The 16422-nt window shown below is 46.1% G+C and overlaps 1 protein-coding gene across 3 annotated transcripts in view; it reads left to right on the top strand.

Annotated features, from left to right (window-relative positions):
* Tbc1d9 (TBC1 domain family member 9) overlaps positions 1 to 14848 on the top strand; it is a 109193-nt gene extending 94345 nt beyond the window's left edge. For all 3 annotated transcript variants that reach the window (XM_039097678.2, NM_001415072.1, XM_039097679.2), the window contains 8 exons: positions 1235 to 1333; positions 1489 to 1557; positions 3089 to 3329; positions 6660 to 6725; positions 7961 to 8047; positions 11054 to 11128; positions 11215 to 11318; positions 12807 to 14848. In XM_039097678.2, coding sequence (XP_038953606.1) covers positions 1235 to 1333; positions 1489 to 1557; positions 3089 to 3329; positions 6660 to 6725; positions 7961 to 8047; positions 11054 to 11128; positions 11215 to 11318; positions 12807 to 13523 — 1458 coding nt within the window. In that variant the 3' untranslated portion in view covers positions 13524 to 14848. The remainder of the gene's footprint in view (positions 1 to 1234; positions 1334 to 1488; positions 1558 to 3088; positions 3330 to 6659; positions 6726 to 7960; positions 8048 to 11053; positions 11129 to 11214; positions 11319 to 12806) is intronic.
* The last annotated feature ends 1574 nt before the right edge of the window (positions 14849 to 16422 follow it).

Below are 16422 nucleotides of genomic sequence, written 5' to 3'. Positions count from 1 at the left end.
ACTGCGTCCTGCCCCCACAATGGACTCTCTGAAACCATAGGCCAAAATTAATCACTCCTCCCTAAGCCCTCTCTGATGGGTGTTATGGTCATCAGCTTACACACGCAGAACCGTGTACTAGGGCCGAGTAGACCACAGTCACAGGGTTCCTGTGTGACTGCCCCGCCCGGACAAAGGAAGATGCTTTCTAGTCCCCGATACACTCAAATTAGTCCAAACTACTGCTGTGTTCCAGCCTAGGAGTCAGGAGACCATGCAGTCAGTCAGGCACAGGACCTTAGAGCTGGCACGCAGTTGGGTTGTAAGGTTCAGTACCTGTCTGCTCAGTGACCTATTTCCTAGTCATTAGGTCTTAAAACTTAGAGAAACAATTATTAAGTTAGAGAGAGCACAGATGATGTGCCTTCTGCAAGGTGGGTTTTTTTCATCAGTTGCTTCCTGCCTTTTGGAGACAGGCTCTTCTACTGAACACAGATCCCCACAATTTGGCTACCTTTCCAGAAAGGCCCATAACCACCCCACCCCACGTCCAGTCTCCATCTTCCCAGTAATGGTATTATGGGTTTTTATTGTTGTTGTTGCTTTGTTTTGTTTTGTTTTTGTAAGGCTTCTGGGGATTACGATTCAGGTCTAACCCTGAGCCACAAGCCCTTTCCTGGCAGCCACTATAAAGCAGCGGCTTCCTGAGCTGCTGTTCGGGTCAGAAGATGTTCCTGCCCTGGGAGCTTTTCTCTCCTACACAGACTTAGCTAGAAGGAAATGATGGCTTCACTCAGTGGGAGTGAATCTCTTCGTCATTAGTGACAATTCTTACCAACTCCTGAATTAGTGGAACTAAATGTCACATCTTCGTTTCTTGCCTGAGTTGGGGGACAGGCAGGCAGTGCTAGGCGTGCTGCCCACATGGCTATGCTGTCACAGGAGCATGGAGACCAGCAACCGTCCCTCCCAGCCTCCTCACCTCAAGACCTTAGAGCTTCCGGTGCCCTTAAGTGGTTACTCACACAGCCTCATATCCAAGCTTTCTTCCTGATGGGCTTTCACTCAAGGGAAACACATGCGACTTTAGTTCTGCCACTGTATATGGGGCAATCTCTAAATTACTAATCTACAGTCCCTAAGTGGCTTTCCAACATAAAATCAGGAAGCCATTTATTCTGTAAGTGTTCCCACCGGTCTGTGTGTGTGACCCTGTGTGCTTGAACGCATTTTTCTCAATATTGCTCCTTTCCAGAAATTTGGAACTATCCGGGCAGATTTGATTGAGCAAATGAGATTTAAGCAGAGGCTGAAAGTGATCCAAACCCTGGAGGACACCACCAAACGCAATGTGGTAAGGACAGCAGTGGGGAGATGGGGGCACCTCACTTTCACCCTCCTTGCTGGCTCCCCTGCTCCAGCTTTGCAGAACCTGAGAAAGAACTTAGAGGCCTTCTCGGTGTGCCATGTTGTGGGTCTGTAGGACTCACGGTGCTCCCCCTCTTACAGGTACGGACCATTGTGACGGAGACCTCCTTCACCATTGATGAGCTGGAAGAACTATATGCGCTTTTCAAGGTGCGTTTCAAAGTAAACTCATACCTGTTCAAAGGAATGAAAAGACCTTGCCTTAATCATTCAGTGAGTTCTTGGTCTTTCTGTTAGGCGATTTGGGGGTTCCCTAGGCCCCCAATATGCATAAGAAGGCAGAGCTGGGAGAACAAAGTTGCCCCACTCAGTAGGAAGAGTGAATCAACTCTTAGAATTAATTTAAGTGGACATTTTAACTCTCTCCCTCACCATCCGGTACAGTTAGTTTTCTTGGACCTTATAACATGGAATCTTGATTTCCAAGACTCCATAGATCATTGGTGATAAAAATTCTAATCCTGCCTGAAATTTCTATACCCTATAATTTCTCCTACTAACCCCCCAATCACCCTTAAGGGAAATAAATTATAGCTAGAAGAAGAAGCGTGGTGTGTAGGAGGCCAGGGTAGAGTTCCCGGTTTCAGAAGTTTCCCGACTGGTGGTTGGCCAGCCCTGCCAGTGCTATGGCGATGCAGAATGCCATGGTAAAGGGGAGAAAATCCTCACAGCATGACTGCTGGGGACAGAAACACTAAGAGACACCCATGACAAGATAGTCCTATGTGACCCATGTCCTCCAACCAGGCTCCATCCAGAAGTCGCCATCATGCTCCAATAAAGCCAGCAAATGATTAGTCCATTGCTGAAGGAAGACCAGGCAGTCACAATTCAGTCACTTCTCAGTGATGACACCCATCCTCCTCTGGGGACCGAGTCATCAACCTATAGCATTGTTGTGGGGATGGTTCATACCCAAACCCTAACAAAAACTGTCTACAGGTCAAGCAAAGAGCATCACGGGTTGAAATTTCTGTGGTTTCCATTTGTTTGCTGCGCCACTATTGGTATTGGTCCATAAGAAGAAAAATGTAACCTAATAAGTTTTAAATGTAATTCTTCTACAAAAGGTCTTGCTTATCATCTGTGGTCAATGTCACGGGTTAGAATGTGGCAGTTAACCCAGTACTTAGGAGTTGGAGGCAGGAACATCAGGAGTTCGAGGCCACCATTTGAGGCAATCATTGGATCGCATCAAACCTGTCTCAAAAGCAAACGCCACCACCAACAGATCTCAACATGGCTCTTTAGAGTTTAGGATTGAAGGGTCTCCATAATGTGCCCTCCTACGTCTTGACCACTAGAGGGCGCCAATGTCTTTTTTTCCTCTCTCTCCTGGTAGGTAGACCAGATGTGTATTGACTTGATACATAATTAATCAGGCTCCTGAATTAGCCAGACTCAGTGGGGGTGAATTTTTTGTCATTAGTGACAATTTTTACCAACTCAACCTGAATTCTTCTAAGGAGACACTGATTTCTATACACAGCACCAGGAATCCACCCCTGAGCCTAGCTCTTCACTCTCACCATGGTATATCCCAGACTTCCGGTTTCATAAGCTAGGTTCTCCTGTGTATAGCGAGAAGCCCACACACCTACAGACTAAAAACTGTGCCTAGGAAAATAGCAGTGATTTGAGGCTGTATGAACGACAGTAACCACTTTGCAACACTTTTCAGGCTGAACATCTGACCAGCTGCTACTGGGGTGGGAGCAGCAATGCCCCGGACCGGCACGACCCCAGCCTGCCTTACCTGGAGCAGTACCGCATCGACTTCGAGCAGTTCAAGGGCATGTTTGTGCTCCTCTTTCCCTGGGCGTGTGGCACTCATTCTGATGTGCTGGCCTCCCGCTTGTTCCAGCTACTGGACGAGAATGGGGACTCCTTGATTAACTTCCGAGAGTTCGTCTCTGGGCTGAGTAAGGATGTAATATTCGCATGAGTTGGGCAGGAACAATTCGGATATCGCCTGGGTTCCCCTTGATAGCACTCAGGGCCCCCTACACTGGGTATAGAGGAAGGAGGGGCACACACAAGGTTGGCATGCTAGTTGTAAGATTGTGTCTGGTTAATAGGCTGTATTAATAAGGGTCATCTAAAGCCCACTTGAGACATGAAGCAGATGTCAACCTGAGTTCAAAACGTGTTATCACCTGCTTCCAGGTCTGATGATCTGAGTTCAGTCCATGAACCCTTATGGTGGAGAGGAAGGCCAACTTCCACAGAGTATTGTCTGACCTCCTTCACATAGGGCTGTGTTGCGCGCGCATACGTACACACACACACACACACCATAAACATAAATAACTAACATGTAGGCTTTTTTAAAATATGCATGAACAGAGAATGCATGTGATAGTAAAATGCTAACTTATCCTATCAACCTTGACAGGTTTCCCAGAGAAAAAGGAAAATCTAGATGGTGGATTTAATTGTTTTATAAGACAATATAATAATTAAAAAATATCCTACATAAAGTAATCACATGTAGCTAAACCCTTCTAATATATGGTTTCTTAATGTTTCTAAGTAACATTAAATCTATTTTAATAAAAGACTAGAAAACCACAGCATACATGGAAGTCTTTCCTGTCTGTTTCCTGGCTGGAGGAGTGTCATCTATAGCTAAGACGTCTACACACTTACACAAGGACTGCCTATAGCTAGGACACACACGTGCACACACGCACATGCACACACACCATGTGCCTGGCAGGCAGGATACAGGTTGCTCCCTGTCTACCAGCTTTGCTTCCTTCTCCGTGTTGTTATTGGACTTTTATTCCATTTATAACTGGATGGAGAAAGTGTTGCATGGTAAGAGCTTGTCCCATTTGATGTGAGGTCGGAAGGGTAGCAAGCCTTCTGAGGGAATCGCGTCCGTCTGTTAAGTCGTGCAGCCATGCCTTTACTCACCCCGGTAACAATGGCTAACGACTGAAGCAGGGAGTGTTTGTTTTGGCTGACAGTTTGAGGGGACAGTCCACCAGAGTGGGGACAGTGTTAGCAGCATGTGAAGTATCTGCCTGGTCACCTGCAGTCAGGAGCAGAGGCATAAATGCTGGAGCTCAGATCCCAAGCCATGTCATGGTGGCACTCGTATCTAGGATGTACGTTGCAATCGCAATGAACTTAATCTAGAAACTCCTTGATGCCCAGGTGATTCTAGGTCCGATTAAACCGACAATCAGCTGTAGTCACCGATTGTGCCTTGCATCCTGTGCTTGAAATGATATATCCAGGCAACGATCCAAGACTAGGCATAGAGCCAGTGCTGGCTCCGGGCAGCACTCTCCCTCTGTAGGAATAACGTCTGGAAGGACAGAGGAAGCTGGCAGGGTGTTACCTGGGAAGTCTTCCTAGGTTAAGTCTGTTGTCACAATCCTATGAAACCTTGTGCACGTACTTGGGATAGACCCATATGGAGGATCTTAAAGTACATCCACAATGCAAACAGCCCTTAGAATTAATGGCAGCAGCTAACAGTCGTACAATATTTTTCATGTCAGGTACTGATCCAGTGGTTTCTATGCATGCATTGATTTGCCCTGAAGCACAAACTTGCAAACTTCAGGTTTGAATTCTGACAGCCCACAGGCATAGTTTGTGCGGTGACTGTCACACTGAGAGAAACCATCACCTGTCTCAGTCAGTTCTAGCTGTTCTAACAAAATGCTTTTTTGTCTGAGTAATTTTTACACAAAAGAACTGCGTTGCCCACAGTTGACAGACTGGCCCACGATTAAGGGAGCACTGCATTCCACTCTGTGGTGGGTAGTTCTCTCCATGTACTTACGTGTGGTGGAAGAACAAGAAGCCACCCTCGAGTCCCTTCAGGAAGGACACCAATTCCACGACAGCGCTGTTATGATCTACTCACCCCTCAAAAGCCAACGGCACCGTCATATTGTTGGTCAACTTTCAAAGCAGGCCTTGTGGGGTGACACCAACAGGTCACAGTATGATCTACTTGCCCACTGATGGCCCATATTAGTCAGGGTTTTACTGCTGTGAACAGACACCATGACCAAGGCAACTCTTATAAGGACAACATTTAATTGGGGCTGGCTTACAGTTCCAGAGGTTCAGTCCATTATCATCAAGGCAGGAGTATGGCAGCATCCAGTAGGCATGGTTGGTGCAGGAGGAGCTGAGAGCTCTGCATCTTCATCTGAAGGCTGTGAGAAGACTGGCTCCCATCCCTCAGTGACAAACTTCCTCCTCCAAGGCCACACCTTCAAATAGTGCCACTCCCTGAGTCGAGCATATTCAAACCATCAAACAGCCAAAAACCGAAAGCTCAGCCACTTCCTAAGACTTCACTTTTTAGGCACCATCAAAACCAACTGAATGGTGCCTGCTGTTCCATGCATCCATGGTGTCAATGAGGTTACCCAGCCCAAAAGCCTGCCCTTTGTTTCCTGAGCAGAAGACATTTCTTCCAGAGCAGCCCCAAGAGACATCGGTTCAGGGTTAGCATAGATGCTGTCTGTAGATAAGAGCCCTAAGGGATTCCAAGTCCTCTCTTCCCTCTTCCTGAACTGGTTCATCTCCAGTTACAGACTTAGGTAAATGTTTCCAGAAGATTCTTCTGGTTCCAGGAGTGGCTCAGAGTTTAAGAAGAGAGGCAGGATTCTTTTGACTGAACCTTACTGAGGCAGGATAAGTTAAAATGAAGGCTAGACAAGTTAAAACAAGTATTTCAGGGAGCTCAAAAGCATTGAGAAAGGATTTCTCAAGTAAGGAATTTGGAGTAAATCTTATATGTACTCTTCATTTATTTCTGATTTTTTAGTTGTTTAGGTTGTTATGGCCCAGGTTTAGGGTCTTTCCCATTAAAAATTAAGTTATAATATATATAGTTATAAAATCTATGCATGAATGAATATATGTAGTTCTCGTATGTGTCGTGTGGTCCTAGTGTCGTTTACTGGTTTATTTTCTGTCACAATTTCACCTCACAGAAGGGAAACTGAGGTTAAAGAGAGGTGGACCCTTCTGTAGTGCACAGTTAAGCACAAAGCATTTGAAGCCAAGCCTCCTGATTTGAGAGTCTTAACTAAAATAGGTCCCGGGCAGAACTTTTGTTACACAATGTCTTGGTTTAACTTATATAACTATAAACACACACACACACACACACACACACACACTATATTTTAAAAGAAAAGAACTTGCTAGTTCTGGGGGCGCAGGGGTGTCCCTAACTCACAAGACACATTTCACACTCACTCTTTCACAATTTCTAGGTGCTGCGTGCCATGGGGACCTCACAGAGAAACTCAAACTCCTGTACAAAATGCACGTCTTGCCTGGTAAGTGGACTACAAGAGGCAGCATGCACACTGGCACACAGGACCTGGCCACACACACACTGGCACACATGCACACTGGCACACAGGACATATCTGCATGTAGACTGACACATAGGATGTGACTGCATGCACACTGATGGTACACGTTTACACTGGCACACAGGACCTGGCTGCACATCTCTTCCTTTAGCGGCGTCTCTCTGCCTGTTTAGATGTTAGATCGATCATTCACTCTTCCTCAAAGGCCAGGCTGAATTGCTACTTCGCATGAGTTCCTGAATGCAGTCCTTGATTTGATTGTCATTTGCCTGTCTCAGAAATGAGCTCATTGACGCCTCACAGCTGTCTCCAAGAGAAAGGGTGCAGCAGGCCTTTGGTAGCATATGGTAGCAGGGGTTTTCCCATTAATTTATTTATTTAGTTTACATCTTAATCACAGCTGCCCCTCTATCCTCCCTTCATTCCTCCTGCCCCTTTCTCCTCAGAAAAGGGCAGGCCTCCCATGAATATCAACCCGCTTTGGCATCCCAAATTGCAGGAAGAGACTAGGCACATCTTCTCCTATTGAGGCTTAAACAAGGCAGCCCAGTTAGGGGAAAGGGAGCCAAAGGAAGGCAACAGTCAGAGACAGCCCCTGCTCCTGCTGCTCGGAATCACATATGAAGACGGAAGACGGAACTGCACAGCTGTTACTTACACGGGGGGCCTAGGTCCGCCCCACGCATGCTCTCTGGTCGGCAGTTCAGTCAGTGTGGGCCCCTATGGGCCAGGTTAGTTGTTTCTGTAGGTTTCCTTGCACACATGACACACACACAGAAGTCTCTACTTCTGGCTCCTTCAGTCCTCTGAGTGGCAGTTTTGATATGGGAAGGAACAGCCAGGCATGTCGCTGAGGCTTGGAGTTCAGTTTTAAGTAAGCCCGGTCTCAGCTGAGGTAGGTCTATCGAACACTAAAAAGTTCAAAATAAAAACAAAGGCAGATTATCACTCACATCCCTGATGGGAATGAATGTGGGCTTCAGTTGCCACGAATGTCCTACAATCGACCCAGAAAGTATCGTTTCAACGTCTTTGGGAAATTGTCCCAATAGAGAGGAAACGCCAAGGTGACCCCACCGAAGCCTTCAGGGCCTCCCGGCCTCCACCCCACTTTGCCAACTTCGTATCTCCATCCTCCCCGTCATTTCCCGAGCGAGGAGCCAACCCCTCGTGTATCTCTGTCCCCTCTCCCACAGAGCCATCCTGCGATCAAGACGAGCCCGACTCTGCCTTTGAAGCGACCCAGTACTTCTTTGAAGATATCACCCCAGAATGCACACATGGTAGGTGACGTTCCCACCCCACGGGGACTGTTTTGTCTCCTGTGGAGCCTGCTGTGACTGGGGGAAGACTTAACTCCAAAGTCAGTCTAACAAGTATGTAAGTAGGTTTGCCTAATACAGACCTTCACATGTCAACCGGCCTGGCCTTCTTAGATGCTCGGTTTAGAGAGGGTTCTTCTCATATGCAAATGCTTCTGAAGTGGTCACCATGCTTCTGAAGTGGTCACCATGCTTCTGAAGTGGTCACGGTCACAGTCACACTGTGGAATGTCTTCTTCGGAGCGTTTTTTTCTAATTCCAGAATCCCTATTGCTTTGCTGGATGTGTCAAACTATAGATTAAAATACACAGGATAAGCTGAAAATCTTACTCACACAATAATTCATGTCCTGAGATATTGCTTTTCCATTCTTTCCTGTAACGTTCTGTCTACCATCTAAAGATTTATTTATTTATTAATTATATATAAGTTGTCTTCAAACACACCAGAAGAAGGCATCAGATCTCATTATAGATGGTTGTGAGCCACCATGTGGTTGCTGGGATTTGAACTCAGGACCTCTGGAAGAGCAGTCGGTGCTCTTAACCGCTGAGCCATCTCTCCAGCCCCTCCGTCTACCATCAAAAAATGGATCTGGCTACTTAGAAACGTCTGAGTTTGGTTTAGCTAAAATTCTGGGGACCGAATCCAGGTCCTCACACATGGAAGGCTTCTCTACATTTCTTTATCACATGTGCGCATACACATGTATGTCACAGAGCATGTTTGGAGGTCAGAGGACAACTTGCAGGAGTCTGCTTCTCTCCCCATGTGGGTCCCAGAGACTGAAGTCAGGTCATTAGGCTTGGCCGCAGGAATGAGCTCGGCCTGCCAGCCCCCTTTTTACTGTTATGTTAGATGCTAGTCTCTGAAATAAAAGTGTGTACACATATATGTGCTTCGTTAATTATCATTTTCCTTAAAAGGCAGTGAGAAGATGATGTCATTAGGATTTTTTTTTTTCTGAAAACCTCATTTCCTCTGATGCCCACCAAAAATCTCTTATCCATGGGTCACTCCCAATCCCACCATCACACACACACACACACACACACACACACACACACACACACACACACACACCTATGTTACTGTGTTACCAGAACAAGCTGTACCCTAAGTCCTTCTGCCAAGATGTCTCTGATACAAAAATTGAATCTCTGACTTGGTATGGAAGAAGTTGATGAAGTCCCACTCTGTGACCACACATTGTCAGATGAGTTTAAGGAACTACGTCCCTAAGCCTTGGAAGCCACCTATGCTTGTGCCAGCAAACACGTGATAAAGAGCTGTAGCAAAGACGGCAGCTTTCCATGTCACCTGCATCAACAGGACTTTCTGTGCCAGGGCTGACAGGCTCCAGACAGCAAGCAGAGTGCCACTGAGAAGCCCCCAGGCCACAGTGCCCGGGGTTCACTTAGCCAGGTTACCCTGTTCCTCTGCACCAAACTGTGGCATTAGGGGCCTAGGGAAAAGGCCTTTCACATAACCAAGATCAAGTTTCCTGGTTGCCCAGGATCCCCAAAGAGTATGGCTTAACCAATTTAACGCAGATGAATTTTAAGACATGGTAGCTGGGGAGAGGTCCCTCCCCGATAGCTACGGGGTGAAACTTATCACTGGTTGTAGCCCCCTAGATAAATGGCTCCCACTGTGCTGATCCTATGTCCATCAAATTATGCTCAATAATAAATCTCATACACAGTGTGGAAAACAAATCCGTTTTTAAATGGATAAAAGGATAAAGAATAATTTTAAAAAGGTTAGTTTTTAAATGGTTGCAAAATAGCCACAGCATGGGTTCACCACTCATTAAACGTTAGGGGTTTCTATTTGTTTTCTATTACTTTTTTATGAAGCAGGAAGAGATTCTCTGTCCCTCTCACTAAAAAGCTACTAAGGCAGGCTGGAAAACCAGCAGCGTCTGGGTTAGGGGAGGAAGTGCAGGACACACTCACAGCCAGCCAACCCCATCAGCGTCTGAGGGGTTTGTAACTCTTGTCCTCCCCCCCCCCCCGGTGTCTGTGTGTCCTTCCGTGTCCAGTTTCAAGAGGAAAACACAGCTGCAACTGGGTTCTTCAAAATCATATTTTAGGGTTGCCAAATTATGAGAAAAATAAAACAAGTTCTCTTGCGTCTATTAGCAGTTCCATTTTCCTGAAAGAATAAGTTCTTGATCGTGTTTCAAGTCACAGCAAATACTTGAGGTTGTAAGATCTCAGACAGGATGGAGGCATGGCGGCTTATGTGCTAGAGAAGCAACGCCATCTCCAGTAGCTTCTACTGACTGCATGACATCATCCTTTTAATTTTTAATTGTGCAATACACCCCAGCTGTGAGAAATAAATCTGGGGCCATCCTTCACCTAGAGGTGGAGTTGTCAGATAAAATATGTCCAGTGAAATTCAAATTTCTAAAAAATAACTTGTTTAGTATAATATACATCATGTGATATTAGAAATATACTTTGACCAACCGATTATCTGACATGGAATGCTGTTAAGTATGTATATATATGTACATATGTATGTATGTTTGTATGCATGTATGTATGTTTGTGTGTATGTGTTTATGTATGTATATGTATGTGCATGTATATATTTGTGTATGTGTGTATGTATGTTCGTGTGCATGTATGTGTATGTATATGTATGTTTGTGTGTATGTGTGTGTATATGTATGTATGTATGTATAAAGATTTGTTTTTATGGGTGTGTGTGTGAGTGAGTGTAGAAGCTGGAAGGTATCAGATCACTTGGAGCTACCCGATGTGGCTCATGAGATTCGAACTCTGGGTCTCTCTCTGCAAGAGCACTGTAGCCTCAATGGTTACTGTAGCCGTCTCTCCGGCCAGTGTTAAAATTTGTTTGCTAAGTCAGGCCGCCCTGCCTGCAGAATCTTTGTTTCCTGACACTAAGCTGGTGGTTATACGGTAACACCCTTTCTTCTGAATGCTCTCTCACAGTTGTTGGCTTGGACAGCAGAGGCAAGCAGAGTGCTGATGAGGGTTTCGTCACCGTGAGTCTGAAGCAGGACAGAGGTACAGGTGTCCCCTTCTCTGTTTACCAGGGTGCTGTTCTTGTTTCCTGATCTACGAATGCTCATCTTTTGACTTTTGGGTTTTAGGGAAAAGGGCAAATTCTCAAGAGAACCGCCACTATCTAAAACTCTGGACTGCAGAAAATAAGTCAAAGTCAAAAAATGCCAAAGATTTGCCCAAGTTGAATCAGGTAAGAGACCGTTCTTTCCAGCCATGTGTAAATGTAGATTAAAATATCTCCAAAAGATTGCGGGGACTTGGGGGGCACTTAACTCCTCTACTTGGATTTGTTTTGTGTTTTGTTTTTCAAGACAGGGTTTCTCTGTGTAGTCCTGGCTCTCCTGAAACTCACTTTGTAGACCAGGCTGTCTCACAGAGCTCCACCTGTCTCTGCCTCCTGGGTGCCGGGATTAAAGGTGTGCACCACCACCACCATCCTTTGGATTTTTTTTTTTTTAATGTCTTTAAAATGTAGTCCAGGGTGGCCTCCGACTGACTATGTAGCTGAGGATGACCTTGAATTTTTCCATCCTCCTGCCTCCACCTCCCGAGTGCTAACACTACAGGCATGTGCCCGGCATATCAAGTTTAGGCAGTGCTGGGAGTTGAACCCTGGACCTCACGCACGCCAGGCAAGCGCTCCCAATAGAGCTACATCTCTAGTCCCACTTGGATTCATTTCTTTTGCATCAAAATTCTGCTCCTAAAAGAAAGACTGAGCAGCAGAGTACTCAGCTTGGAGGCTACTCACGCTCCACCCCAACTGTCAGGACACCCTCAGCTATCAGAAGCTAAGTTCTACTGCCTCAGCAGTAGAAGCGTCCTGGAATGCTAACGTGTACTGGGGGAGTGGTTTAAGTGGTCATAGTCACGAAATGGTGAGTTTCCAGCTGAGATTCCAGGTTAAGCGCAAAGGCGTTGCTCTGCACCGGGAAGTGAGGAGGTCATGGGAGACACTATTATAGCTAACCTTGGGGAAAGTCTAACTTCCAAGACGTGAGGAGCGATGAGTTCCATGCTTCCTTAATAGTCTTCAGCTATGGAGGAAAAGATAATAAAGGAGAAAGAGAGGAGGGCGATGTGGTGCCTAGCTTGGTGGTCCATGCCGACAGCCCTGCTTATCCACTGTGCTTGAGGGGCGTATCTTCATGTGCAGAGACACAAACGCAGGTGCACGTATGGAGGCCAGAGGGCAACCTCAGCTATCAGGTTCCCTCGGGAACCACCCACTTGTGTTTTGAGACAGTCTCTCATTGGCCCCGAGCTCGTTGAGTAGGCAATGTTGGCCGGTCAGTGAGCCCAAGGGTCCATCTGTCTCTGTATGCTCTGATGCTGAGACAGGAAGTGCACGCTACCTCACCTTCCCTCCCCCTTTAAAATATGGCTTCTTGGGAGAAGAAGACCGACTGAGCGATCTCCCCAGCCTCTGCCATGGTCATCCTCACCTCTTGGTCATGAGTCTGTGAAGGCTGTAACCATTTCAATGCTATTTTTGTGGATGGTTCAAATTTTCAAATTGAGAGAGAGAGAGAGAGAGAGAGATACAGAGAGACAGAGACTAATAAAGAGGCCATAACAGTAGTTCATCCCTTCTTTGTAGGCCATTTCCTGGGGTCATAGTTTAAACAGCTGTGTAGTCCCTGTCCTTGGCACCTCACCTTCCCTGTTCATTCTCCAGGGGCAGTTTATCGAGCTCTGTAAGACCATGTACAACATGTTCAGTGAAGACCCCAATGAACAGGAGCTGTACCACGCCACGGCTGCGGTGACCAGCCTCCTACTGGAGATCGGAGAGGTCGGCAAGTTCTTCATTACTCAGCCCGCCAAGGAAGATGCGGTTCCTGGACCACCCTGCAGCCAGGCCATCCCCGGCATGCTCTTCCCCAAGAAGGGGTCCAGCCAGTCCTATGTGGTGGAATCCACAGACCCACTCCCAGCTAGCCTGGCGGGTGACAGGGAGGAGCACTCCCTGGGAGGACAGATGGAGGACATTAAACTAGAGGACTCCTCACCCAGGGACAACGGGGCCTGCTCCTCCATGTTGATCTCCGATGACGACACCAAGGACGACAGCTCCATGTCATCCTACTCGGTGCTGAGTGCCGGCTCCCACGAGGAGGACAAACTGCACTGTGAGGACATTGGGGAGGACACTGTCCTGGTGCGAAGCAGTCAGGGGAGAGCTGCCCTGCCCAGGAGCAGCAGCCTGGACCGGGACTGGGCCATTACCTTCGAGCAGTTCCTAGCCTCGCTCCTGACGGAGCCTGCTCTCGTGAGGTACTTTGACAAGCCGGTGTGCATGATGACCAGGGTCACCAGTGCGAAGAATATCCGTATGATGGGCAAGCCCCTCACCTCAGCCAGTGACTACGACATCTCTGCCCTGTCAGGCTGATGCGAAGGGAAGCCAAGGATTTTTTTTATGTCTGTCTGTGTTGGGGGGTGGGGGGACTCTTTCCTTTTAAATTAAATATTTATTAGTCCTGGCTTAAAAAGCCTAGTGTTTTCATAATGTAACACAATGAAAAATGTTGAAAAATAGATACCCCAAAGTGAGGCACTAACAGTCTGCCTACGAGGCATGGCTACCAGAACCTAGTTTATTCAGTGATTTCTCCCCAAAGACCAAACCGTCATTGAAATGTGTATTATAACTTAGTACTCTTGCTGTATCCATAGTAAGAAAATAGCTCTGTTCGACGCTAATAAAGTCAGCCATGCTCTGAGATAAAATTAGACCTAGGGAGGAAAATGGAGTGTCGTGAGCACGACTGTTTTTAGAAGGAAATGAATTGTCAGCTGGGGGTAAATCTCGAAGTACTTTAGTGAGACTTAAAACTATTTTTTAAGATTTGAAATATATTTCGTAAAAATTCTCTATCCAAAAAATCATATTCTACGCTGGTCCCCCTCCAAGGGGGACACGTTTGGGTTTCAGGTGGTTATGAAAATATTAATCGTTTTACATGATGCTGGAAGGACACATTTGATCAGTGTGGACATTGACAACTTGCTCTGTTTATTTATGTTAGCTGTGGGGGAGGGGTGACAATGCAATCCATCTGACAACCAAATGTGAACACAGAGAGGCCCCAGGACACAGGATCCAGCTTTTTTTTTCAGTTTTTGCTTTTGAAGAACCAGAAGTCCTGATACTTCTCGTACTGGGTTTTTATGCTTGTTACTCATTGAAAATACAGCAAAATACTTATAATAAAATTAAAACAACAGTCTTTACCACTTCCATATTTTCTGTAGAGAAATTATATATCACGTATGACCAACTTCCCATTAAGTCACTATAGAGGTTACGTTCGCCGCAAAGGGATTCTGCAAGATGACGTAGTGTTTAAAGCAGAGCCTGTCACTTTATATGGCAGAATGGATGTTCTGGCTCCTGAAGGGGCGTGGCCATCAAAGCTCGCACGCCTGCACTTTGAATTCTTATTTCTGTTTACTGCTCTTGGTTTTTGTTCGTTACAGACGCTGGGAGACTTTCCGCTCCGCTCTCAGCCTCACAATCATGTCCACGTTACCCCTGCTTGTTCCGATGTTATTTTCCAACACTCCTTTCTTTTATTACATACCGAGTCCTTTCTTTACTGTCCCAGCTGTGATTTTTTTTTATTTTATTTACAGAATGATTTTTAAACTGTCAAATGAAGTAGTTATGAACCTCGACTAGGATAAATGTGAACAAATAAAATACTTCAGATATGGCTTGGTGTCTTTGTGCTTGAGTTTCTGCCTGAGGCTGTACCTTGTTTCTTTGACAGTTTTGTAGGGAAACTATCAGCAGATAACTGTTGTGGTTTGCCCTGGAGTTATCTGTATTTTGATGCTAATTCCACTGCCCCAAGGACAGCTGCCTAGTCAAGTACTCAGGAGTCAGGTGACATCACCAGAAACTTCTCCCCATTGAATTTGTAAAATACAGGTGAGGGGCAGGATAGAAGGAGGCCTGTCATTGGAGGAGAAGGAAGGATGGTGGGTGGGAGAAAAGTTTGAAGGAAGAGGAGGAGACTGGAATGGGAAGGAGGAAGAGATGTGGGGGGAGAGGGAAGACACCAAAGAGAGAAGCCAGGGCAGGACAATTTAGCTCAGTGGTAGAGAGCAAGGCCCTGGGTTCGGTCCTCAGCTCCAGAAGAAAAAAAAAAAGATCCCACGCTGTACCTTTACAGGTTGTTATGAATATTCTTAAGGGATGGGTGATACTGGGCTTTGTATGTTTAGGGGGCAATTATACCTTATCAATTGGATCAGAGGTTATTGTGTTGTGTGTTCTTTTATGTGATTTAAGTGTAAGAAAGCGTGTGGTGACTAGGGACACTGGGCCGCCCAGGAATTGGGACGTGTGTCTCTGGCATGGAAACCTGCCTTGGGAACTGGATAGGTAGAGAGATGGCCGCCAGACTCGGAGAGAGGCCTTCGGCAGTGTGATAGGGGATGGAGCAGAGCGGGTGAGAGGCTCTGCTGATTCAGACCGGGTATCTAGCAGATACCTTTGGGCACTGCGGTGACAGACCCAGTTGGGGATAAAATATTTTTTATATTTTTACAACAGACAACCGTTCCTAATAAGTAAAACTTTATGAGCAAATAGTTTGAGATAAGGAAATGGATAGAGCTGAGAAGCATTTCTTAAAAAGCAAATACAGTGCACTCCAAGAATATTTGAAATATGTAAGATAATTTATATTAGGGTTTCCATTGGTGTGGAGAGACACCATGACCACAGTAAGTCTCACAAAAGCAAACATTTAATTTGGGTTGAGTTACAGTTTCAGAGTTACAGTTTCAGAGGTTTATTCCCTGTTGGGAAAGCATGTCAGTCTTCAGGTTTGAGCATTTCAGACCTCAAGGCCCCGCCTCCATAGTGACACGCCTAACAAGACCACACCTCCTCATAGTGCCACTCCCTGCCGCCAATCATTCAAACATATGAGTCTGGGGACCATTCCTATTCAAACAACCACATAACAGTTCTCATTTTAAAGGCTTGGAGCTAGAGAGATGGTTTAGCAATTAAGAGTGTCTACTTCATTTTCAGAGGATCAGAGTTCTGTTCCCTGCCCCTGTGACGGGCAGCTTGAATTGGCCTATAGGATGCCTCAGGAGTGCTGAGAGGGAGGAATAGGCTTCCCCAGGGAAGAGCACACAAATCAGTTCTCCAGTACCAACTGGTTAGCTCTGAAAACCCACAAGTGACATTATATAGACTGAACGAGTTGTCCTTGTGTATTTTGTATGTTGATGTGTATGTCTGAGTGTGTAACAACAATTAGTGAAAAAAG

This window comes from Rattus norvegicus, chromosome 19 (assembly GCF_036323735.1).
Source record: "Rattus norvegicus strain BN/NHsdMcwi chromosome 19, GRCr8, whole genome shotgun sequence".
NCBI classification, from domain to species: Eukaryota; Metazoa; Chordata; class Mammalia; order Rodentia; family Muridae; genus Rattus; species Rattus norvegicus.
The sequence above is the reverse complement of the archived record's forward strand: the minus strand, read 5'-3'. Positions and strand labels throughout refer to the sequence as shown.